This window comes from Schistocerca serialis, chromosome 4 (assembly GCF_023864345.2).
Source record: "Schistocerca serialis cubense isolate TAMUIC-IGC-003099 chromosome 4, iqSchSeri2.2, whole genome shotgun sequence".
Lineage (NCBI taxonomy): Eukaryota > Metazoa > Arthropoda > Insecta > Orthoptera > Acrididae > Schistocerca > Schistocerca serialis.
In genome coordinates this window covers 437,990,798-438,017,312 of record NC_064641.1, presented here as the reverse complement: position 1 = coordinate 438,017,312, position 26,515 = coordinate 437,990,798, and the positions used below count along the sequence as shown (strand labels likewise).

Here is a 26,515-nt window from a genome sequence, read left to right as displayed (position 1 = left end):
TGGGTGTTGCCACCGGCGCCAACCTTGTGTGAATGCTCTGAAAAGCTAATCATTTACATATCACAGCATCTTCTTCCTGTTGGTTAAATTTCGCGTCTGTAGCACGTCATCTTCGTTGTGCAGCAATTTTAATGGCCTATATATTCTTAGCTCCAGTCACGATTTAATTCTAATGAGACAGTGGTCTGTAACGTTCTGGGCCTGATACGAGCAAGTCAGAATTTCTGTTTTCAAAAACCTGTTATTTTTCAATACAACCGCGTTTAAAATGAATACAGCGGGTTTTCAGTGACATTATTCCTACAAACCTGAATCATAACATCTGAAAATGAAATAGAGCTAGTAGACAGTTCACATCTTAAAACAATAAAATTTACCATAATGAAAAGTATTGCTTACATAGATCTAGAAACATGTGCTTTAAATACGACAATGCATACCTGTTTTATATGTCCTAATATACTTAAGGCATAGTGCCATCGTCCCAAAATATACACAAAATCAGCTTAGCATCGTCGCACAGATTTAAAATATGGTGTAAACTCAGCCACAATGGCATTGGTATTTTGGCAGAGTTGTGACGTGATTATGCTTCCACTATATGTGAAGGATATGAGAGCAGTAAAGACATCAGTGTATTCCAAAGCTGTCACCTGTCTTCAACAGCCCTATGACGCATGGCTTCCTGCTCCGGCGAGAGGACCCTCCAATGTGTGGTGCTTGCGCCGTCCAGGTCACTGTGCGCCACGTTTTATTGGATTGCGTTTTATTTTCTGACCAGCGGGTCGCGGCTGACTTGCCAGCGGACCTGCCATCTCTTTTAGGCAACACTCGGACGAATGTGGTTAAAGTTTTAAAGTTCTGTGCCCTGTCAAATGTTTTTACAAAGATTTTAGGGAGAGGATTTTAATTTGCTCACTGTGTGACAAGCTCGCCCATATTTTATGTAAGTGGCCAGCCAATAACAATTTCCTGTGACATTCTTGTTGCTATGTTTCCCCTTTCCTTAGGTTTTACTTTCTTGTGTAGCATTTTCCTTCTTTTCCTGCTTTCTTTGAGTGTGTGCTTTAGTTTTCTTAGGTCTGTCCACATTCGTTCCTTTTAATGTGTGTCAGGGCGCTGATGACCTCGATTTTGAGCGCCCATAAGCCCCAACACACCACCACCACCACCACCACCACCACCACCACCACCTGTCTTCAAATCAAAGCCAAATGTTTTTTATCAACTTTTGTGTGTAGCTGAAAGGACGTAAGTAGATGGAGAACGTGTTTAATCCTTGTGGCATATCACACGTTATTTATCCCTACGAAAGAATCTCTCTGCGCAGTGTCAAACCATATACAAATTGTTTTCACAATCAAAGCTGCTATGGTCTACATTTCTGAATTAATGAAAAACTTATTTTACTTATAAAAATACTTCATAGGTTGACGTTTATAATTGTAGTATAGTGCGGAAGGGTAGTGCGTTCAGTTCTTTGAGCGTGAATATGCGACTTCGAATGTGAAGACAGGGACATTCTATCTGATGGTGATTAGCATATGACAACGACAGCAGCCGCGACGAAATCGGATACATCAGTCCAAGGTGGCGTGGCAAACAAGCAGACAGCTCAAGTGATACAGGAACCTGACCAGGGAACGGCCTCGGGCCTCATCCCGGCCTACCAGAGACCTTTGTCCGGCACAAGTCTACTAGCAGCACAGATACAAGAGTTCAGATATATGTTTTCTGGTGAAAGTTAAACTTAAATTTTTCAAACTAAAGCAGAAGGTAATTTCACGAAAGTCAACAAATGGTTTGCCCCTTTTTTTTCAAGGGCTGTATCATTTCGTAGCTTCGATCGTTTATAACATCTTGAGCAATATCATTTTTGTATTTATTTTTGTTCCCTAAAGGGTCTCGGCATCATATATTTCGATCCTGAACATGTCGTAGTCATAAGTAGGTTTGGTAGATATAATGTATTCTTACGCAGTTGCGTAGAACTGCGAGACATATCCACTACTAATACACCATTTAAGAGAATTTTAGTATTAACAGTACAAGAGCATCGATTGCGCTTGAAACTAGAATCACCTTAAAACTCGATTACAACTCGTAAACTAAAAATTTTTAGTTTAGATAATGGATCAGAATGGGTCGAAAAAGAAAATCAAACTTCTCTCCTGTAATATGCAAAGGAGAGATTTTCATGAAGACACAAATGTAAAACTTGCTAAGAAAACAACGCTGCCTGACGATGGGCTCAGGCAGTAATGGTACAATTCAATCATTCTGAAAATAATTGTCGCTGGTTGCAATACTTCGTACAATGTAAAGCTTTGTCAGTCGTAAAGATGCTGTAACAGGCTTGCAAACAACCTCAGCAAACTACACAAAAAAAATGGTTCAAATGGCTCTGAGCACTATGGGACTTAACATCTGAGGTCATCAGTCCCCTAGAACTTAGAACTACTTAAACCTAACTAACCTAAGGACATCACGCACATCCATGCCCAAGGCAGGATTCGAACCTGCGACCGTAGCAGCAAACTACGCAACTAGAAGAAAATAATACGTGGATTTAAAATTTTCGCTCTTGACGCGGAATCTGCTACCGGGGTTTTACATTTATGTAGCTGTATAGTTAGTAGTCCCTTCTTCGAAAGGAATATAAGAAAAGAAAATCTCAGCAGTCAATCCACAATACACAAATTTAGGAGCAGAAAGCTGTTTCGAAAAGGCTCTTTTTTTCGGAATGGGGAAAAGATAGATAGTGAGTGAGTGAGTGAGTGTGTGCGTGTGTGTGTGTGTGTGTGTGTGTGTGTGTGTGTGTGTGTGTGTGTGTTGGAAGGGGAGGGGGAAGGGTACATATGATGTTCCTTAATTCTTCTTTGTGCAGAAGTTTCTGCTCCTGTTCGTAACTGTGTTAGTGATTTTCTCCAGGTACAGTAGTGTATACTCCCTCTGTAAGCTTTCCGTGTAATTTATATAAATATGAGACATTAAATATTCTTTTTTAAAAAACTTTCTCTTTGTTTAAGTTGACCTTGTGTTGCGCATGTGAACAGTGCGTGAAACTTAAATATTAATTACATTCTGAGTTTGAAATAATGAAAATGAATCTAAGTCACAAAAAAAACTAATTATGTACTCAGTGGAAACTATTGAACTGAAAATCAATAGTGCAGTACGTTCTGGAAGTTACGTAACATGAAGTACAATATCTGACTTGAAAGATCCGCACAATAAAGTATTGGTCAAGACGGTAGAAAATAACTGTTTAAGATAACTCACACTGCTCATTGTGAATTATTCTGCCTACTTAGCACAACATCTAAAAATTCTGACTATGTACTGTTCACTCAAAAATTCTGACTACATACTGTTTACTCACAAAAACGCAAAGTGAGATCTGCCCAGAAATAAAAGTAACTTACCTCACACTCAGCACACTGTTTTGTGTCTAGTGTACTAACGTCGCCGAAAGCAAATTGAAATCGGCATATGCAGCAGCTAAAGAAAAATAATCTGAATTTTTATTTGCTTGTCAGAAACAATCTATGTCTGCTTGTGCCGTAAGATGAAATGCACACACGACAGCCGAACAGTGTGGCCGAGCGGTTCTAGGCGCTTCAGTCTGGAACAGCACGCTGCTACGGTCGCAGGTTCGAATCCTGCCCCGGGCATAGATGTGTGTGATGTCCTTAGGTTAGTTAGGTTTAAGTAGTTCTAAGTTCTAGGGGACTGATGACCTCAGATGTTAGGTCCCATAGTGCTCAGAGCCATTTGAACCACACACGACAAAATATTCAAAACATTATTAAAAATGAAACTTCAAAGATAGTCGTTCTTGACAAATTATACTCTGATTAATGTCAAAGACTGTACAACGTAAGAAGACTGTAACAATTACGAAATTCTCTCATTACAAAAATTACAGACATTTCAACCAATTGCGCAATTTGTCATAAAATGAAAACAGAGATCAAAGTAACACAAATCAAAAATATTATTAGTTATATAAGGGACAAAGATTCCCTCCATAAATAATTCTACCAAGCAAACATTTCATTCTTGGCCGTGCATTGGTTACCTTGAAATATTCTTCCAAAGATGTTCTCCGTCAATACAATCAATAAAATAGCTTTGTAAACAAGTTGTCATCTCCATAATAAAGTATTCCAGTATTCCAGAAAATTTTCCCAGATTCACATATATCAGATCTCCTCCTCTAAAACTCAACTGCTCGCTAATATATCTCTAACAAGAATACCCCAGCTCTGCGCAACTGATTGGCGACCAAGACGCGCCACTGATTACATTAAGTATGGTCAAGGATCTTATCTTCTATTGGTGCACCGCGCTCTTGCATCCATGTCCCAGTACAGCAAAGGTGAATTATTCGAAATGGCATAAAAAGTATCAAAACCTTACACCATGTATCTAAATAAGTAGAAAATGTGACGTTTGACGTCAACAATTGTTACCTCCCCGGAGAGTACAGGCTCGCTTTCGGCCTGTTTCATGCGGAGAGACACAACATGTAAGTGAATTACCATTAAAAGTGAGCTTTTAGTGAGAGAATTTTTGAGACTGATCTGAGGATTGCTGGAGTCAGAACGCAACGTTAGTGAGGTTGTGCAGCTGCTGGGCTATGGTCTACGGCGCGCCGCTGCTGGAGTGTGATGAAGGGCTGCACGCAGGCACCCTACACATTTCCGCAGCATCGCTGGATCCTCCAGTCTCTAATTTCCGCCAGCCAGCGGACAGTATATACGTAAAGTTCTTTGACATGAGTCCATACCCCTGTCACTACCCTCCAACCATACCTCCTCCCCCCCCCCTCCCCCCCCCCTCTCTCTCTCTCTCTCTCTCTCTCTCTCTCTCTCTCTCTCTCTCTCTCACTCTCATACCTATATACGTATCTCCAAGAATTCTGATTCTAGACCCTCTTGCAACACTAACTTATCTTGAGGAGAATCCGTAGCTGGAACTTCCAGCAATTCCGAAGGCGTGACGCCAAGTAAGCACTTTTCCTTTTAGCTGCATAGGGAATGTATGACTTCTTTTGTCGTTAATCGACGAAATGAACAGCAGGCCCTGCCATAGCGAGAAGTAACTTGCTCATCTGCGAGGGTGCAGTCACGATCTGTTTCCCAGTAAGCGAGGATTCAGGGATGGGTTCAACGGAGGGGGGGGTGGGGGGGAGGTGAGGGAGGTTCATAGTTTCTTACCTCGTCCTCGTCCTCCCCCTCTCCCACACCCAATGTAATTTGATGTCACCGTTGCTTTTAAGGCACCACAGATGCCTAGGATTTTACTAATAATAACAGCGTTTTAGTATAAATAAAATCAAAGTGAGCGCTCACCACTATCCACCAGTACTTCACTGAGTACTAAGACTGCAAATAAAGGTCTGCAGACATTCAGAGCGTGTAAACGTTGTTGTGGGTTCTAGCTGTGGACTCACTTAGTTAGTCGGATTTTTTTTTTTTTTTTACCGCGGGCGTGGTCATCCTGTGAGTGAGGTGATTGATTGATTGATTGAGTGAGTGAGTCTGACTTTACGTGGCTGGAGCGGTCCTTGCAGCCGGTCTCGCCGCAAACTCAACAATGTGGGCCAGCCTCCAGGGGAGCAACTGAACAGTATCATGTGTCAAACATAGCTTCTTTCATAAAATGCCTTTCCGTTTTTTGAAATTATTAGTTTTCGTGCTATTTTATTCTCTGAATATTAGCTGAGGGACTTGGGAGCTGATATATGTAAAAATAAGTGTGAAATCCTATGGGACTTAACTGCTAAGGTCATCAGTCCCTAAGCTTACACACTACTTAATCTAAATTATCCTAAGGACAAAAACACACACACACACACACACACACACACACACACACACACACAGACACGCCCGAGGCAGGACTCGAACCTCCGCCGGGACCAGCCGCACAGTCCATGACTGTAGCGCCCTAGACCGCGCGGCTGATATATGTAAAACTAAGTAAAATGTTGTTTGGGGACAGTGAGGGTGGGTGGGTCATGACCGTTACTATCCCTTCTCCCTGCCTCTGGTCAACGCCTGGTTCCAGCAGTGCGTGAGGTTACGTAGCTGTGCAAACACGGAAAGTGATTGCGGAAAATGCTTCCACGGGCACCCAATGTGCCCCGCAGTTAACGTCCATAAGTTTACTGACGATGAGTAGTAACGAGTGCCTTTGTTGACGGAAAGGTGGAAAGTGCAAGCAAAATGACGAAGTTGATTAAATCGTAGAGGTATACAGATGGCACAAGATTCACAATGTTAAGCGGACTGGGATTTAAGTATCTGCCTTAAAGAAAAAGCGATGTGCACAAAATAAATATCACATTGGCGGTATGAATAAGTGTGTTTGTCGCAAAAATTGTTGCCTAATATGAACAAAATAAGGAAAACGCACTTAGCGAAAAATTCACAGCTTTTGTACCACATAAAACTGAACAAGCCTAGCAAAGAAAATCCCTCTATGGTATATGACTCAAGCTAACAGTATTAAGGATCGCTCATGTACCAACGCCAGGATACAGTTTTAGAAAACAGAAATTCCATTAGAAAAATTAACTATGGAAAGTAAAGCAGTTAGTCGTTATATCACGAGTGGTGATAGTTGTTGTTGTTGTTGTTGTTGTGGTCTTCAGTCCAGAGACTGGTTTGATGCAGCTCTCCATGCAACTATCCTGTGCAAGGTTCTTCATATCCCAGTACCTACTGCAACCTACATCCATCTAAATCTGTTTAGTGTATTCAACTCTTGGTATCCTGCTAATATTTTTACCCTCCACGCTGCCCTCCAATACTAAATTGGTGATCCCTTGATGCCTCAGAACATGTCCTACCAACCGATCCCTTCTTCTGGTCAAGTTGTACCACAAATTTCTCTTCTCTCCAATTCTATTCAATACCTCCTCATTAGTGAAGTGATCTATATATCTAACCTTCAGCATTCTTCTGTAGCACCACATTTCGAAAGCTTCTATTCTCTTTTTGTGTAAACTATTTATCGTCCACGTTTCGCTTCCATACATGGCTGCACTCCATACAAATACTTTCAGAAACAACTTCCTGACATTTAAATCAATACCCGATGTAAACAAATTTCTCTTCTTCAGAAATGCTTTCCTTGCCATTGCCAGTCTACATTTTATATCCTCTCTACTTCGTCCATCATCAGTTATTTTGCTCCCCAAATAGCAAAACTCCTTTACTACTTTAAGTGTCTCATTTCCTAATCTAACTCCCGCAGCGTCACTCGATTTAATTCGACTACATTCCCTTATCCTCGTTTTGCTTTTGTTGATGTTCATCTTATATCCTCCTTTCAAGACACTGTCCATTCCGTTCAGCTGCTCTTCCAGGTCCTTTGCTGTTTCTGACAGAATTGCAATGTCATCGGCGAACCTCAAAGTTTTTATTTCTTCTCCATGGATTTTAATTCCTACTCGGAATATTTCTTCTGTTTCCTTTACTGCTTGCTCAAGACGCAATAACATCGGGGATAGGCTACAACCCTGTCTCACTCCCTTCCCAACCACTGCTTTCCTTTCATGCCCCTCGACTCTTATAACTGCCATCTGCTTTCTGTACAAATTGTAAATAGCCTTTCGCTCATTGTATTTTACCCCTGCTACCTTCAGAATTTGAAAGAGAGTATTCCAGTCAACATTGTCAAAAGCTTTCTCTAAGTCTACAAATGCTAGAAACGTAGGTTTGCCTTTCCTTAATCTATCTTCTAAGATAAGTTGTAACGTCAGTTGTGCCTCACGTGTTCCAATATTTCTACGGAATCCAAACTGATCTTCCCCGCTTCTACCAGTTTTTCCATTCGTGTGCAAAGAATCCGCGTTAGTATTTTGCAGCCTTGGCTTATTAAATTGATAATTCGGTAATTTTCACATCTGTCAACACCTGCTTTCTTTGGGATTGGAATTATTATATTCTTCTTGAAGTCTGAGGGTATTTCGCCTGTCTCATACATCTTGCTCAGCAGATGGTAGAGTTTTGTCCGGGTTGTCTCTCCCAAGGCTGTCAGTAGCTCTGATGGAATGTTGTCTACTCCCGGGACCATTTTTCGACTTTGGTCTTTCAGTGCTCTGTCAAACTCTTCACGCAGTATCATATTTCATCTTCATCTACATTCACTTCCATTTCTATAACACCGTCCTCAAGAACACCGCCCTTGTATAGACCCTCTATATACTCCTTCCACCTTTCTGCTTTCCTTTCTTTGCTTAGAACTAGGTTTTCATCTGAGCTCTTGATATTCATACAAGTGGTTCTCTTTTCTCCAAAGGTCTCTTTAATTTTCCTGTAGGCAGTATCTATCTTAACCCTAGTGATATGCGCCTCTACAGCCTTACATGTGTCCTCTAGTCATCCCTGCTTAGCCATTTTGCACTTCCTGTCGATCTCATTTTTGAGAAGTTTATATTCCATTTTGCCTGCTTCATTTACTGCATTTTATATTTTTTTCCTTTCATCAATTAAATTCAATATCTCTTCTGTTACCCAAGGATTTCTATTAGCCCTCGTCTTTTTACCTACTTGATCCTCTGCTACCTTCACTATTTCGTCTCTCAAAGCTACCCATTCTTGTTCTACTGTTTTCTTTCCCCCATTCTTGTCAATCGTTCCCTAATGCTCTCCCTGAACCTCTCTACCATCGCTGGTTCTTTCAGTTTATCCAGGTCCCATCTCCTCAGATTCCCACCTTTTAGCAGTTTCTTCAGTTTTAATCTACAGTTCATAACCAATAGATTGTGGTCGGAGTCCACATCTGCCCCTGGAAATGTCTTACAGTTTAAAACCTGGTTCTTAAATCTCTGTCTTACCATTATATAATCTATCTGAGACCTTCCAGTATCTCCAGGCTTTTTCCATGTATAAAACCTTCTTTTATGATTCTTGAACCAAGTGTTAGCTATGATTAAGTTACGCTCTGTGCGAAATTCTACCAGGCGGCTTCCTCTTTCGTTTCTTACTCGCATTCCATATTCACCTACTGCGTTTCCTTCTCTTCCTTTCCCTACTCTTGAGCTCCAGTCACCCATGACTATTAAATTTTCGTCTCCCTTCACAATCTGAATAATTTCTTTTATCTCATCATACATTTCACCAATCTCTTCGTCATCTGCGGAGCTAGTTGGCATATAAACTTGTACTACTGTGGTAGGCGTGGGCTTCGTATCTATCTTGGCCACAATAATGCGTTTACTATGCTGTTTGTAGTAGCTTACCCGCATTCCCATTTTCTTATTCATTATTAAACATACTCCTGCATTACCCATTTTTATTTTGTATTTATAGCCCTGTAGACACCTGATCAGAAGTCTTGTTCCTCCTGCCACCGAACTCCACTAATTCCCACGATATCTAACTTTAACCTATCCAGTTCCCTTTTTAAATTTTCTAACCTACCTGCACGATTAAGGGATCTGACATTCCACGCTCTGATCCGTACAACGCCAGTTTTCTTTCTCCTGATAACAACGTCCTCCTGAGTAGTCCCTGCTCGGAGATGCGGATGTGGAACTATTTTACCTCCGGAATATTTTACCCAAGAGGACGCCATCATCATCTAACCATACAGTAAAGCTGCATGCCCTCGGGAAAAAGCAAGGCCGTTTTGGTTAGTGTTACAAGGCCAGATCAGTCAATCATGCAGACTGTTGCCCCTGCAACTACTGAAAAGGCTGCTGCCCCTCTTCAGGAACCACAAGTTTGTCTGGCCTCTCAACAGAAACCCATCCGTTGTGGTTGCACCTACTGTACGGCTATTTGTATCGCTGAGGCACGCAAGCCTCCCCACCAACGGCAAGTTCCATAGTTCATGGTGGAAGACGTCTCTGTTAGAACTTCTCTCCCACCCCTCCCCCATCTCTCTACACACGTCCTCCGCATATGGGTTAAAACGTTGGGGTTCTCCAAGAAAATTCGTTCTCTTTCGGCATGGTAACACGAATTTTTTTAAAGAGTACTTTTTCTAAAACCATAAACTTGCAGGGACAAGCGAAAATAAACGTAACAACCTAACGTTTCGAATGCTGACGTCAAGTAAACGGAGTGATAGTGCTTCAACGTGTGAGGTTCGTACTTGTAATGAGCATTACGTGGCAGAAGGCTGCCGTAGACACCGCCTTCCTAACCAGCGAAACACGGAGGCTCGTCCACTACGTCAGAACAGGCGACGGCCTCGGTAACTTTTCATTCGCCAATTTTCGCAGCAGTAAAGGCAAAAACCGGTCTGCCGAGTACGTGCTTGTTTACTTATAGTAATAAAGGTACTGCCGTGTTTCTCGATACGGATCGAGGGTTCATTTCCATACTGGCGCTGCAGGAAATTGATGTTCGGTAGGCGCTCTCAAGAAATCACAAAAAAAGGTAGAAAAGAATAAACGTCGTTCGCTGGTACTGTGTTGCTCGTCCTTGCAGTGGGCAAGACCATTACTCAGTATAGAGGTCCCGTCTTCTTTCCCAGTTTGAGACATTCCACATTTTATTTTTCGACTACTGCCTCTTTGTACAGACAAGAAGAGGTTTAGGATTAATGTTTGACGTTGTAGTGGCACGGAAAAGCTCCATTCCGGTTAACAGCAAACGAGGTCACTCTCATTATTAATTTCAAAACCTGTTTCTAACAGTCTAATAAGAAATCTGCCAAAGCTTGGTTTCGAGAGTGCACTTTAGATTGTGACACTGATGCACAGCTAGAGGATCAGTTATCAACAATCTGTAGCCTGGACCTTAAACGTTAGGTGCTAACTATTCTAAATCGAAATTGCGTCGCCGTCGCCACAGATATCGTCTGCGCGCAGAAATCCCAGCGCTCCTGTCTCCGCTCGGATAGGAAACCGCTGAAGTCCACGGCTTAAAAACCAAGTAAAAAATCTGAAATTCGCATATGGTATAAATCTACAGTATCTCTAAACATGTTAAAAATCTCTTCATTTTAATTGGGGCCAGAATCATGTTAATTTTCCTGGAACGGGCGAAACTTTCCCGCCTGGGAAATAGTTTCTAACTCATCACATTTTGTCTCGGAAAGTACTGAATGTGCCAAAATATTGCATTGATGAATAACCACTCGAGCTGCTGGGAAGTCCTTAATTTTCGTCCATGACCAGCTTCGGTTCTTATATTGAAGCTAGTTCCCAGTCAAATCAAAATGACATTATAAATGGAACCAAATTTTGTACATAACGACAAAATGAATACATAAATAATTTGCATAGTATGAATGTTTGGGCTTAGTTATGAAAGGGCCAAATTTACACTTGCACAATGTAAGGATGGAAAACGTTGGGTTCCATTTACAATGTCAGTTTATGATTTTACTATAAGATTTCTTTGATATTAAAGCCATACCCAGTCGTGTAGTTAGCTAAAGGTCTTTTTAGCAATTGGAGAGGTTATTCATTAATTCAGCAAACAGTTCCGAAACATCAGCGCTTTCTAAAAATGGAGGGGTTACTAGCAATGAAATATGTCGCTAACTTGATTACCAAAGTACTTCGCTCGGCAATGAGTCTTTCCACAGTTCCATATAGCATTGCGTTTGATATGCATAAGCTTCGGAGTACGTCGCTGTTTCGCAATTTTGTCAGTATTTATTTTGTATGAAGTTTACAATCTCCTACAAAGATCATTTAAAAATTCTGGAATTCATATATGGCGTAAAACTGCACAGTGTCTCCCTTGTACTCCGTTTTCGACTACTTTCGTCGCACTTCCTAAGCCAAGTGAAACTTAATCACACGAATGTCCTTTTGGAACGGTCCAATGAGATTGGCAGGCAAAGTGCCTTTCCCAGCAGTGTGGGAGTCGTCAATGCCAGCCTCTCTTTGGTTATTATTTCAGTCCAGCACGCTAGCTGCCAAATGTCAACTACTTTAAACCTGACTATACATACTGGTAGCTGTGGTGTTGGCGTCACAGCACCCCTGTTGCCTGTGGAAACAGTTCTCCACGACGTATGGCAGCAATGTCGTCAGACAACAGTTAACGACCACACAGAGAAGCTCGGCACATTGGGTTTCTCATCATATCAGTTTGAAAAACCGGACAAGTTCGAAGAGGACTCACGCTCCGAGGATTCCGTACAAACTTAATTATGTATACAGATAGTTAATCCATCTCGAGAATCTCAAGGATTTTTTTCCCTTTTGTCCGTATCGACACTGGCAAAGTATTTGTAAGTAGAATTCAAAGACTTTCGGGAATGTATTAATCTTAGTTTTAAGTTTAAATTTTTTGTGTGATTTCGCATTCTCTATTGTACTTGTCCGTTTATTTTATTAATTTTGGAGTTATATTAACAAGCATTGCTAACTGACAATGCCAGATGCTTTGACTTCGTCTGCTCTCGTCCCTTTTGCGATTACTGATAAGATTAGACGGAATTCTTCAGAGAAGAAAACGGTACAGCCGGCTGTTTATTGGCTAACAATACGAGCCCACTGATTGCCAATACGTTTTGTGAAACATCGGACATCAATAGCGCTTCCGATTTCCGCAATATTTGCCGTGCAAGCTGTACGTGATTCACCCTATATAGAGAACTCCTAGCTCTACAGTCCGCATCCTCCATATGTGACTTCAGAATATGAAAATTTGCTGCATACTGGCGATTGCACGTCACAAATGGTTCAAATGGCTCTGAGCACTATGGGACTTAACATCTGTGGTCATCAGTCCCCTAGAACTTAGAACTACTTAAACCTAACTAACCTAAGGACATCACACATCCATGCCCGAGGCAGGATTCGAACCTGCGACCGTAGCGGTCACGCGGTTTCAGACTAGAACCGCACGGCCACACCGGCCGGCTTTTGCACGTCAATGCCAGTATGGCCGAGCGGAAGATGTGAGCAATATAAAATTCTTTATTATGTAAAATACACTTCAAATGAACAGTTTGTACATCATAAAATAGCTAACGTAATATGCGGTCCAGTCACTTTAAAGGGACCACCTCCTATGTTCAATGTCGACGTGCAATAACCAGCCACAGAGGGCAGGTGGCAGCACCGGAAGTGCGGCTATATAACGCTTGTAGCGAGGGACGCACTAAACGGAGCAGTCGTTGTTGAACGGTTTACGTAACGTCCAAAAGGCAGCATCATTGGTTTTCTGCCGGGTTCGATTACCGGCCGGGTTGGAAATTTTCTCTGCCCGGGGAATGGATGTTTGTCTTGTCGTCATCATTTCTTCACCATTCGTAACAGTGGCTAGAATGGATTGTGTAAAATTTGGACTGTGCCAAAATTGGGACTTCGTATAGGCGCTGATGACCGCGCAGTTGAGTGCCCCACAAACTAATTATCAACAACATTCACTTTCGGGCCAAGGTTGGAAACATTACCGAAACGGCTCAGCTTGTTCGCATGCTGCCTTGGTTAAAGTATACTGTGCATGGCAGAATCCAAAACCAGGGTGGAGGCAACTGTTCTGTACCAAGTGCCATAGATGACGGAGGTGCACTACATCTGCGGAGGTGTGTACGGGCGAACAGACGCGCAACTTTTGAGGAGCTGACCTCCCAGATGAACCAAGGGACTACCAGCAATGTGTCCTCAACGACCACTTACAGAACTTTTCTGCGTATGGGCGTCTGCAGCAGGCGCCTGGTTCATGTATCCGTGTTGACTGCATTTCATCGGCGACGAAGGCTGGAATTTGCTCGTCAGTGCCCCAACTGGGCGTCCACTATGCGGTGACAGGTGGCCTTCTCAGATGAATCATGTTCAACGGACAGATGCCTTTTGGCGTGTACGGCGTGAAACGTCTCAAATCAAACACCCTGCAACAATAGTCTGAAGGGTCCAGGCCGGACGAGGAAGCTTTATGGTCTGGGGAATGTTATCGTGGCATTCCTTGAGAGATCTCATCATTCTGGAAGGCACAGTGGATCGGCACAAGTATGCATCTGTCCTTGGGGACATGTAGTTTGTTTTTTCTTGCCAGGATGGGATCCACGAGCAGGACAATGCAACGTGTAACACAGCTAGCAGTTACGTGAGCGGTTTGAGGAGCATCAGAATGAGTTTGCCGTACTCCACTGGCCACCATATGCCCGGATTAAACCCAATCGTCAATCTGTGGAATCCTCTCGATCGGGCTGCTCGCGCCATGGATCCTGTCGAGAAACTTAGCGCAGCTGACCACGGCACTATAGTCAGCATGGTTCCACATCCCTGTCGGTACCTTGCAGAACCTCACTGACTCTCTTGCTGCACGACTCGCAGTGGTCCACGCTGCAAAAAGTGGTTAGCCAGCCTCTTGACAGGCGGTCACATTAAAGTGACAGGACAGTGTATCAAACAAATAAATACACTACTGGCCATTAAAATTGCTACACCAAGAAGAAATGCAGATGATAAACGGGTATTCATTCGACAAATATAATATACTAGAACTGACATGTGATTACATTTTCACGCAATTTGGGTGCATAGATCCTGAGAAATCAGTACCCAGAACAACCAACTCTCGCCGTAATAACGGCCTTTATACGCCTGGGCACTGAGTCAGAGCTTGGATGACGCGTACAGGTACAGTTGCCCATGCAGCTTCAACACGATACCACAGTTCATCAAGAGCAGTGACTGGCGTATTGTCACGAGCCAGTTGCTCGGTCGCCATTGACCAGACGTTTGCAGTTGGGGAGAGATCTGGAGAATGTGCTGGTCAGGGCAGCAGTCGAACATTTTCTTTATCCAGAAAGGCCCGTACAGGGCCTGCAACATGCGGTCGTGCATTATCCTACTGAAATGTTTCGCAGGGATCGAATGAAGGGTTGGGCCACGGGTCGTAACACATCTGAAATGTAACGTCCACTGTTCAAAGTGCCGTCAATGCGAGCAAGAGGTGGCCGAGACATGTAACCAGTGGCACCGCATACCGTCACGCCAGGTGATACGCCAGTATGGCGATTACGAATACATGCTTCCAATTTGCGTTCACCGCGATGTCGCCAAACACCTATGCGACTACCATGATGCTGTAAACAGAACCTGGATTCATCCGAAAAAATGACGTTTTGCCATTTGTGCACCCAGGTTCGTCGTTGAGTACACCATCGCAGGCGCTCCTGTCTGTGACGCAGCGTCAAGGGTAACCGCAGCCATGGTCTCCCAGCTGCTAGTCCATGCTGCTGCAAACGTCGTCGAACTGTTCGTGCAGATGGTCCCCATCTGTTGACTCAGGGATCGAGACGTGGCTGCACGATCCGTTACAGCCATGCGGATAAGATGCCTGTCATCTCGACTGCTAGTGATACGAGGCCGTTGGAATCCAGCACGGCGTTCCGTATTACCCTACTGAACCCAGCGATTGCTTATTCTGCTAACAGTCATTGGATCTCGACCAACGCGAGCAGCAATGTCGCGATACGATGAACAGCAATCGCGATAGGCTACAATCCGACCTTTATCAAAGTCGGAAACGTGATGGTACGCATTTCTCCTCCGTACACAAGGCATCACAACAACGTTTCACCAGGCAACGCCGGTCAACTGTTGTTTGTGTATGAGAAATCGGTTGGAAACTTTCCTCATGTCAGTACGTTGTAGGTGTCACCGCCGGCGCCAACCTATTGCGAATGCTCTGAAAAGTTAATCATTTGGATATCACAGCATCTTCTTCCTGTCAGTTAAATTTCTCGTCTTTAGCACGTCATCTTCGTGGTGTAGCAATTTTAATGGCCAGTAGTGTAGGTAAAAGGTGAAAAAAAAACATAACCCATTTTCTTCATATTAGGACAGCGGTTTCATGATAAAAGAAGAAAAACCAGGATTTGAACGTTAAAAGGACTGGAACCAGTGCAATGTTCCTATGTAAGAGTTATGTCGACCACTGGTGGCCCTCCTTCCCTGTGGAAGGTCATTTGCATGGCGCCGCCAACCGACACAGACAAGGCGATACAGCCAACTCCGGCAGGGTGGTCATTCAAGCGGCCATCTATACTGTGGCGGACGAGGGCTTTCGTAGTGCAGTTAGGCCGTAAAAAGTTGTGAGCATTTTCGGGCTTTCGGTGGACAAGTAGGCCGTAATACTGTTAACAAATTTCAATGGTCTTAGTTTTCATGGAAACCGGAATTCATTCTGGAGTACTAGGTTCTTTTCAACGACTTTCGATCTCTTACAACTCCCAAAATACTCGACGAAAAAGATTTATAACTATAATTCGTGATCACAGCCACATCCACACAGTATCACTATAACAGCGTGTAAAAATGTAAATTAGCTGATGGGAAATCATGTAACGCCAAGAGTGACCCGACAGGCAGGAGCTCTGGCTGCAGCTACTCTAGAGTGGACTCCTGTGCTGAAGCGCGCCTCTGCCGAGCGCATGCGCGCTGTGTCTAGCTGACCTGGTATTTTGAGAGGGGAGCGGCGGCGTCCCTAGGGATAAAGGAGGCGGGTCCTGCAGGATTCCGACACAATGGCGGGAGGGGGACGGCTGCTGTCAAGGGGGCGCAGCTGCCTGGACTGGAAACCCTCGCCCCACCTCTTGCCTGCAGTCAGGCCTGCCTACACACATACACTCAGCGTTAAAGCAAGGGAGGAAGGCTCGCAGTTTCATTTACAAAATGTTCTCATAGGAACGATTCTGCTTGGCGTAATGGAAAGTTTATTAGCCGCTTTGTGAGGATTTTCGGTTTCATGAGACTCCCCACGATTTCCCCTCCTTTGCCACTCTCTTCATCATACTGTTTGAGAAGCATTTCCATCCAATGTACTCAATTACTTGTATATACTCCCACCTCTGCCTCTTCCCCCCAATGTTTTTTTTCACGTCGATTGCTCCCTGTAGTACCAAGGAGGATTTTCTCTGATGTCCTACGATCCTGTCTCTTCTAGCAAATTGTTCCACATAGTCCTTTCTTCGCCGATTGATCGCAAAATCTCATTTCTTATCAGCGCTCTTAATTTCCACTATTCTTCTGTAACATAACATCTCAAACGCTTCAATTCATTTTATTTTTCAGTCTTCACGCACTCCACGATTCACTTTTACCGTGCCTCATACGTACTTTCTGACAATTTCTCTCTCGAAAATATTAAGGACCACGTTTGATGCCACTAGGCGTCTGACGTTTAGGAATGTTCTCCCTGACTGCTAAACTGCTGCTTTTTCCTCCGTGCTTCGCCCGTCATGCATTATTTTACTTCCGCTGTACAGACACCCAACGCAACACCCATAAAAAGGGAACAATTTATAAACAGAGATATTCCATGCACACATGACATGCGATATTGTGCAAGACGCACCACATAACAGAAATAAAATTTCATTGACATCAACTCCGTCTCTGAGACAGGCTGATAACCTTTCACTTTACCCTTACAGAAACGTTTGAAGACGCGGTTACTCTGCTGCTTAATGGAGGACTTGTTTTAACGCCCAAAAATTAACATCTACAAAAACAAGAGTTGTCGCATGTAGTTCATGCGTTAGCTGCACTTCAGCTTTCGAGTGCAACTAAAAATAGTTGTAGAATGAGATTTTCGTATCTCTTTGTTAAGAAGGACAATAGCAAAGTGCCATCATTTAGCATTTTCCGAGACAGGTGGCGTGTCATGGCTATAAACCGAAGACAATAGGTTTGCCTTCTTCACGCATCGATACCAAAGTTTGAATGATCCTGTAAGTTTTTCGTATAGACCTTTTTTCCACACTTCCTGGAACAGCGAGTGTATTACTGAGTATGACGTATGAAGCTTTTGTTACAGGCGATCAGAAAAGTTATCGATGGGTACAGCCACTGATGAGTCAAAATATTATCACCACTGTCAAAATGGTTCAAATGGCTCTGAGCACTATGGGGCTTAACATCTGAGGTCATCAGTCCCCTAGAACTTAGAACTACTTAAACCTAACTAACCTAAGGACATTACACACATCCATGCCCGAAGCAGGATTCGAACCTGCGACCGTAGCGGTTGCGCGGTTCCTGACTGAAGCGCCTAGAACCGCTCGGCCACACTGGCCGGCTCACCACTGTCCACCTCGAAGTTGAATGCCTCTGTGGTGTTGCGGGCACGTGACACAGTAAGGAAAGAATGTAAGCGGAACAGAGACGAACTGGCAGTCACAATAGCAAAGATACGGGACCCTAATACGGAAATCCATTGATATAAAAGGTTTTGGCAAAGGGCACATTGTTGTGGCGCTGCGGCTGGAGACGATAATCTCTGAAACAGCGAAGTAGGTCGCCTTTTGGAGTACTACTGTTGTGAACACCTACGAAAAGTAGCTGAAGGATGATGAAATAATGAGTATCCCGTAAGGTATTGGACGACCACGTCTTATCACAAACCGTAGAGATCGGAGGATTGCGCACTGTGTTATCCAGGATAGGCAACCATCTGTGGCAGATCTGACGAAAGAGTGCTTCTGTAGGCACAAGTGTTACAGTGCACACCGTTCAAAGGTCACTGTTGAACATGAAGCTTCACATCACACGACCCCTACGTGTTCCTGTGTTGACGCAACGACATCGCCAGTTATGATTGCAGTGGGCACAGCATGACTGAGTTTTCACTGGGGATCGATAGGAACGTGTCGCCTGTCGAATGCATCGCTTTTCTTGTTACACCAGGTCGATGGTTGGGTCCTTACAAGCCGCGATCCAGGCGGAGGGTTGCACGAAACATGCACCGCGCCATCGTCGGTGAGAGATGCTGTGGAGTACATTGAGTTGGGCTTCCACGGGATCCATGATGGTAATCGAAGGCATCATGACAACAGTGAACTACGTCAACATCGTTGCGGATCACATGCATCGCCTCATGCTTGATGTCTTCCCTTAAGGCGGTGACATCTTCCAAGCAGGGTAACCGATTACTGTCTGTGTTGCAAGGTCAGAATCGTTCAGTGGGTCCGCAGCTCGTGGTCTAGTGGTTAACGTTACTACCTCTGGATTACAGGGTCCCGTGTTCGATTCCCTGCTGGGTTGGGGATTTTCTGTGCCCGGGGACTGAGTGTTTGTGTTGTCCTCATGATTCCATCATCATTCATAAGAGTGGCTAGACTGGACTGTGCACAGATTGGCAATGTGTACGGGCGTTGAAGACCGCGCAGTTGAGCGCCCCGCAAACCAATAATCATCCATCATCATCATCATCATTCTACGATGGTTTGAGGGGCGTTATATAGTGAACTGGCCTTAATGTCTTGGCCAGCAAATGCGCCTGATCTGAACCCATTCGAACACATATCGTGCACCAGCTGCGTACCCGCAAACCACCATTCCGTAATTTCTTGACCTGTGCGTAGATATCTGTGCCACACACTTCTGGAATTCTGTCAAGGACTTGTAGAATCCACGCCTAGCAGAAACTCTGTTGTACTGTGTTTTGAAAGTGGAAGAACACGCCATTAAACATGTGGTTATAATGTTTTGGTTCATCGGTGTATCTTGTATAGGACGGCCATGAACTCCGCAATCATGCTGCTTCTCTCTGTTAGGAATATGAATAAATAGTTTTTTTTCTGAGAACCTGGGATTTTGCATAAGGGAGGGTGGCAGCTGATCTACACAGATATCTAATATGTAAGAAGCATTGCGTGATGAGTCAACATTGAAGGTTCCTAACCAGATTTGTTAGAGGCGGCCGGAAACATGTTTACCGAGGAGCTAACCCACTGCACAAGGTATAATACGGGTGGAAGAGAACGGCAGGTCTCCGTGGATCCAATACCAGAGCAGTAGCTGATGTGTAAGAGGATGGTTGGGTCGGGTAACAGTGAAAAGGTCAGTGAATCGAAACGTGTAGCAGATTTTAGTTCTATAACCTAACCAGAATTTGATTGGAACGTCCTGAGATATCAAACAAAAGTAACGAAGTTCAGGGAGCGAGGAGATTAAAAATTATAGACGTAGACTTGAATACTGTTAGCAGATTTAGATAGATGTAGGTTGCAAGAATATAGGCTTCCACGAAAACTAGCCTGCGGAGTACTGCCACTATTGCTACTAATCAAAGGAAGTAATTCAGTTAAACTATCTGCTTCTCTTAGTGTCTGAACCAAATTGGTAGACATTGCAGAATAAGGAAAAACACTAATGATAAAATCAGTAATTTTGTGGGTAAATATTTACGACTGTCAAGTGTGTGTTGAATTCCTAACGGACCAAACTGCTTAGGTCATCGGTTCCTAGATTTACACGCTACTTAAACTAACACACACACGCCCATGCCCGTGGGAGGACTCGAACCTCCGGCGGGAGGGGCTATCAAGTACTTGAAGAAAAGGTAACTGCTTTAGAACCACTCCCAATCATTCACGTCAATTTGTTAACAAGTAGCACGCTAAATCGGTAATCAATAAAACTTCCTGGTAGATTAAAGCTGTATGTCGGACCGAGACTCGAACTCGGGACCTTTGTCTATCGCGGGCAAGTGCTCTACCTACTGAGCTACCCGAGTACGACTCACGACCCGTCGTCACAGCTTCAATTCTGCCAGTACCCCGGCTCCTACATTCTAAACTTCACAGAAGCTCTTCTGCGAAACTTGCGTAACTAGTACTTCTGGAAGAAAGGATATTATGGAGACATGGCTTAACGACAGCCTGGAGGATGCTTCCAGAATGATATTTTCACTCTGCAGCGGAGCGAGCTCTGATATGAAACTTTCTGGTAGATTAAAACTGTGTGCCGGGTTCTTGGGTAGCTCGGTAGAGCACTTGACGGCGAAAGGCGAAGGTTCCGAGTTCGAGCCTCGGTCCGGCACACAGTTTTAATCTGGCAGGAAGTTTCATATTAGCAAACGCTCCGCCGCAGAGTGAAAGTCTCATTCTGGTAATCCTTATTTAAAATGAACCGTGCCACAAGCAGGGAGGTGGCGAGCGGCAGCAGGTACGGCGGTACTGACCCTAAGTAGCATTTGAAGAAAAGCATTTTGAGCCACCAGCTGTACGTGTACACCTTTATTCTCAACCGGTTTCAGTTTTAGCAAACATCATCACGGAGATTAACAGTGTGTATGTAAAGCTGGTGGATCAAAATGCTTTTCTTAAAAAAAATTTAGACGAAGCTGCGAGTGCAGAAAATTAAAGCACTTCAGTACATCAGATCAGTGGATGCTGCTTCTAGTTGCCACTTGCGATTTCCAGTACATCAGACTTCTTTTCGGATCAATGTGACGTGGCGAAGTACTTTGTCTTTCTTCATTTCGCCGGTCGCACTTTTTTAACAGCTTCTGCTCAAGCATTTTCTCTGCTATCGCTCCATCGTCAGTAGGTTTCCTTTATTTAATTATTTCCCAGTTACGTTACTTGTGTGAATGTCGGCCCTGGGCAGAACTGGCGTACTTGGCGTGCAGCAGATCCGACTTTTTGCTTCACCATTGGGTATTGGTCTAAGTGTGTGACGTTGACGTCGTCTTTCGTTCCGTTGTGTTGACACATTCAGAAAACCGGCCCAGTACACTCTTATCACTTAAAGCAGCTTTGTTTCTCAGAGAATAAATTGCAGGCCACTTCTACAGCGGAGTGCTGTAAGCGTAATGCTATAGCAGCCCCGTAGATCGCACTAGTTAGCAGAGATGATGACGCTTGCACACGATTTACTAAAGTGGACAGCTGCATGAAACAAGCCTTAGAACCGAAGACAACGATTACTACTACTACTACTACTACTACTACTACTGACGTTTTCCAAGAAACCTCAACAAATGTACAGCGCGATCCATATAAACCTGAACTTCTTTAGTGAGTCATAATTTCCTTCGGAAAGCTCGTGGAAACGGAAAATGTTGTTTTAATGATCTTAGTAGCTCTGGAAGAATCAGATATAGCGTACCATGTTGTCAAGTTGACTGTCGTTTCTGCGCATTACCTCCTTTGTCCTGTATGATTCCGCGCTTGCTCGGCTTTTTTTCTTGTGGAGGATATCTTCAAGCCGCGCGGGATTAGCCGAGCGGTCTAACTCGCTGCAGTCATGGACTGTGCGGCTGATCACCGTGGAGGTTCGAGTCCTGCCTCGGGCATGGGTGTGTGTGTGTGTGTGTGTGTTTGTCCTTAGGATAATTTAGGTTAAATAGTTTGTAAGCTTAGGGACTGATGACCTTAGCAGTTAAGTCCCATAAGATTTCACATTTGAACATTTTTGGTATCTTTAAAAGCCGAATGTACAAGAAGAGACCATGAACAACTGCAGAATTCCGTGAGGCTATTACGCACGAAATAAGCTATGCTGGTGAGGATACACTTCACAGAACGTCGAAGAATATGGTGAAACGATTGGTTCAAATGTTATGACCCATTAAAGTAGTTGAAGTTTATTTGTACGTGTACACTCTGCTGTTCACGCAGTTTTGCAGGGTGCCTTACGTACAGCGCAGCACTAAAGGTGGCGGACGGCGATTAAATGACGTCATGATTGTTGTTGTTGTTGACAGGTGGGCGCCTACTGCTACGCCGAGCTGGGCTGCATGATCTCAAAGAGCGGCGCCGACTACGCGTACATCATGGAGACGTTCGGACCGTTTCTGGCGTTCGTGCGGCTCTGGATCGAGTGCATGATCGTGCGGCCTTGCTCGCAGGCGATCGTGGCGCTCACGTTCAGCGTGTACGTGCTCAAGCCCTTCTTCCCAGAGTGCGATCCGCCGGACGACGCTGGCCGCCTGCTCGCCGTGTGCTGCATCAGTGAGTACCCAGTCCTGCTGTACCATATCCACTCTGGCACTCCTCCTCTAAAATACAAAAGTTTTTTTATACTGTTATGCCTTCACTCCGTCTACAGCTACAAATACACTGCTCGAGCCACCATAAGGTGCCTGCGAAGGATGCTAGTCATTCCTTTCCCTCTTCCACTGGCAAATGGAGCAAGGGAAAAAGACTGTGTACATGCTTCCGCACGAGCCGACATTTCTTTTGTCTTCAGATTCTTATGCGAGATGGATGTTGGTGGCAGAACGATCGTGCTGCAGACAGTCGCAAGTCGCGGTTCTACAGGCATACTCAGTAGAGTTTCGGGTTCGGGGAAAGAACTTCTCCCCCCCCCCCCCCCCCCCTCCTCCGCGTCATGTATTCCCATTCGAAATCGCAGAGCATTTCCGTTACACAGGCATGTCGACCTAGCCTAGCGGTAAGATATACAGTGACACGCCTCTAAATTGCTTCCTTGTCTTCTAGTAAAACAGAGGCGATTTATGGCGTTCCCCAAGTAGTGTTATAGGCCCTCCCTTTACTATTCCTTATCTATATAAACGATGTGGGAGACAATCTGAGGAGCTGTCTTAGGTTGTTTTCAGATGACGCCGTCATTTACCGACTAGTAAAGTCATCAGAAGATCAAAACAAATTGTAAAAAGATTGAGAAAAGATAATGAATGGTGCGAAAATTGGCAATTGATCCTACACTCCTGGAAATTGAACTAAGAACACCGTGAATTCATTGTCCCAGGAAGGGGAAACTTTATTGACACATTCCTGGGGTCAGATACATCACATGATCACACTGACAGACCCACAGGCACATAGACACAGGCAACAGAGCATGCACAATGTCGGCACTAGTACAGTGTATATCCACCTTTCGCAGCAATGCAGGCTGCTATTCTCCCATGGAGACGATCGTAGAGATGCTGGATGTAGTCCTGTGGAACGGCTTGCCATGCCATTCCCACCTGGCGCCTCAGTTGGACCAGCGTTCGTGCTGGACGTGCAGACCGCGTGAGACGACGCTTCATCCAGTCCCAAACATGCTCAATGGGGGACAGATCCGGAGATCTTGCTGGCCAGGGTAGTTGACTTACACCTTCTAGAGCACGTTGGGTGGCACGGGATACATGCGGACGTGCATTGTCCTGTTGGAACAGCAAGTTCCCTTGCCGGTCTAGGAATGGTAGAACGATGGCTTCGATGACGGTTTGGATGTACCGTGCACTATTCAGTGTCCCCTCGACGATCACCAGTGGTGTACGGCCAGTGTAGGAGATCGCTCCCCACACCATGATGCCGGGTGTTGGCCCTGTGTGCCTCGGTCGTATGCAGTCCTGATTGTGGCGCTCACCTGCACGGCGCCAAACACGCATACGACCATCATTGGCACCAAGGCAGAAGCGACTCTCATCGCTGAAGACGACACGTCTCCATTTGTCTCTCCATTCACGCCTGTCGCGACACCACTGGAGGCGGGCTGCACGATGTTGGGGCGTGAGCGGAAGACGGCCTAACGGTGTGCGGGACCGTAGCCCAGCTTCATGGAGACGGTTGCGAATGGTCCTCGCCGATACCCCAGGAGCAACAGTGTCCCTAATTTGCTGGGAAGTGGCGGTGCGGTCCCCTACGGCACTGCGTAGGATCCTACGGTCTTGGCGTGCATCCGTGCGTCGCTGCGGTCCGGTTCCAGGTCGACGGGCACGTGCACCTTCCGCCGACCACTGGCGACAACATCGATGTATTGTGGAGACCTCACGCCCCACGTGTTGAGCAATTCGGCGGTACGTCCACCCGGCCTCCCGCATGCCCACTATACGCCCTCGCTCAAAGTCCGTCAACTGCACATACGGTTCACGTCCACGCTGTCGCGGCATGCTACCAGTGTTAAAGACTGCGATGGAGCTCCGTATGCCACGGCAAACTGGCTGACACTGACGGCGGCGGTGCACAAATGCTGCGCAGCTAGCGCCATTCGACGGCCAACACCGCGGTTCCTGGTGTGTCCGCTGTGCCGTGCGTGTGATCATTGCTTGTACAGCCCTCTCGCAGTGTCCGGAGCAAGTATGGTGAGTCTGACACACCGGTGTCAATGTGTTCTTTTTTTCCATTTCCAGGAGTGTAAATAACGAAAAGTGTGAGGTAATCGTCATGAGTGCTAAAAGGAATCCGTTAAACCCCGGTTACACGATAATTCAGTCAAGTCTAAAGGGTGCAAATTCAACTAATTACAATTACGAACAACTTAAATTGGAGGAACACATAGAAAATGATGAGTGTACTAAAGAGACTGCCTACACTTCGCTTTTCCGTCCTCTTTTAGAATACTGCCGCGCCGTGTGGAATCCTTACCAGGTAGGACTGACGCAGTGCATCGAAAACGTTTAAAGAGTGGCAGTACGTTTTTTATTGTCGCGAAATGGGGGGGGGGGGGGGGGGGAAGGGGGGGGAGAGAGTTTCACTGAAATGATACAAGATTTGGGATGGACATCATTAAAACAAAATCGTGTTACGTTGTGGGGGGGAATCTTCTTACAAAATTCCAATCGACAACTTTCTCCTCCGATGGCGAAATATTTTATTCACGCCGACCTACACAGGGAGAAACGGCCACCATGATCACCATGAAATCAGAGCTCACACGAAAGGATACAGGAGTTCGTTTTTTCCGCGCGCTATACGAGATTGGAATAATAATGAATTGAGGAGGTGGTTCGATGACCCCTCCGCCAGGCACTTAAATCAGATTTGCAGAGTATCCATGTAGATGCATATTTAGATTGCATCCGAGCTCGTGGGAGTCCCAAAAACTCGACTGGGTCGCATATCTGTTCCGTCTGCGGTCTCTTAGAGGCCTATATGAGATACGCCTGCCTAGAACTCTTCAAATACACTGAAGTAGATTATTCGCTTTCCCTACATCAGCCATTAAGTGCTCCTGCCACTTCATGTCACCCTGCAGCGTTACACTTAGATATTTAACGGACGCAACTGTGTAAAGTAGCGCACCATTAACACTGTATTCTAAAGCTGCAGGATGGTTTTTCCCACTGATTCGCATTAAACCCATTTTTTTTCTAAATTTATAGCGCGTCGGCATTCATCACACCAAAGAGATACACTGTCCATGTCGTCCTGTATCCTCCTCAAACTTCGTGTACACTTGCAGTTTGCTGTTGATTCTATCCGTCAGGTCGTTTGTCTATACAAAGAGCAAGAGCGGACGTATAACACTTCATTGGTGCACTCCTTACGGTATCTTTCTCTCTGACGAACATTTACCGTTGGTGACGACTTGGGGCGTTTATCACTTAACGTTTTCGTGTCAGTCACATATCCACGCTATAGCCTCGATTTCGTTTTACATAAATAAAAAGCTTTCCACAGGTAATACAATTGTTTTACTTCGTCTAACATTTTTCTTCGCTAAAGGTGGAAGATAGCCAAGCGAAGAAATCCTAAAATTAGCAGTAATGTGATTCCTGCATATTGGTTTTTCATCAGTCTGTACATAATTTTATCATAGTCTATGGTTCACCAGAAGTAGATTCTTGCACTCTCCACATCGATGGGAAACGCATCCCTGTGCTGGGAAGCACCCATAAGTACTTTGTCGTAGATTCTGCAGATGCTTTGAAAGCCGCTTAGTAAGTAGTATGTGAAAGAGTTGTATCTACGCAGGTACAGGTACTGTACCTTCTGAAGTCTGGAAATGAAACGCGGTTGCCGTTTGAGAAACATCACCGCTATAGTTGTACGTTCTTCATTGCAGCTTCTTCCACTTCTAAGTTACCGTGCCACATTCACTGTGCTGCAGCTCATCAAT

At 44.7% G+C, this 26,515-nt stretch overlaps 1 protein-coding gene across 1 annotated transcript in view; it reads left to right on the top strand.

Moving 5' to 3' along the window:
* Positions 1–26,515, top strand: part of LOC126475049 (large neutral amino acids transporter small subunit 1) — a 381,454-nt gene that overhangs the window by 99,454 nt on the left and 255,485 nt on the right. The window contains exon 2 of the mRNA XM_050102599.1: positions 22,428–22,674. Coding sequence (XP_049958556.1) covers positions 22,428–22,674 — 247 coding nt within the window. The remainder of the gene's footprint in view (positions 1–22,427; positions 22,675–26,515) is intronic.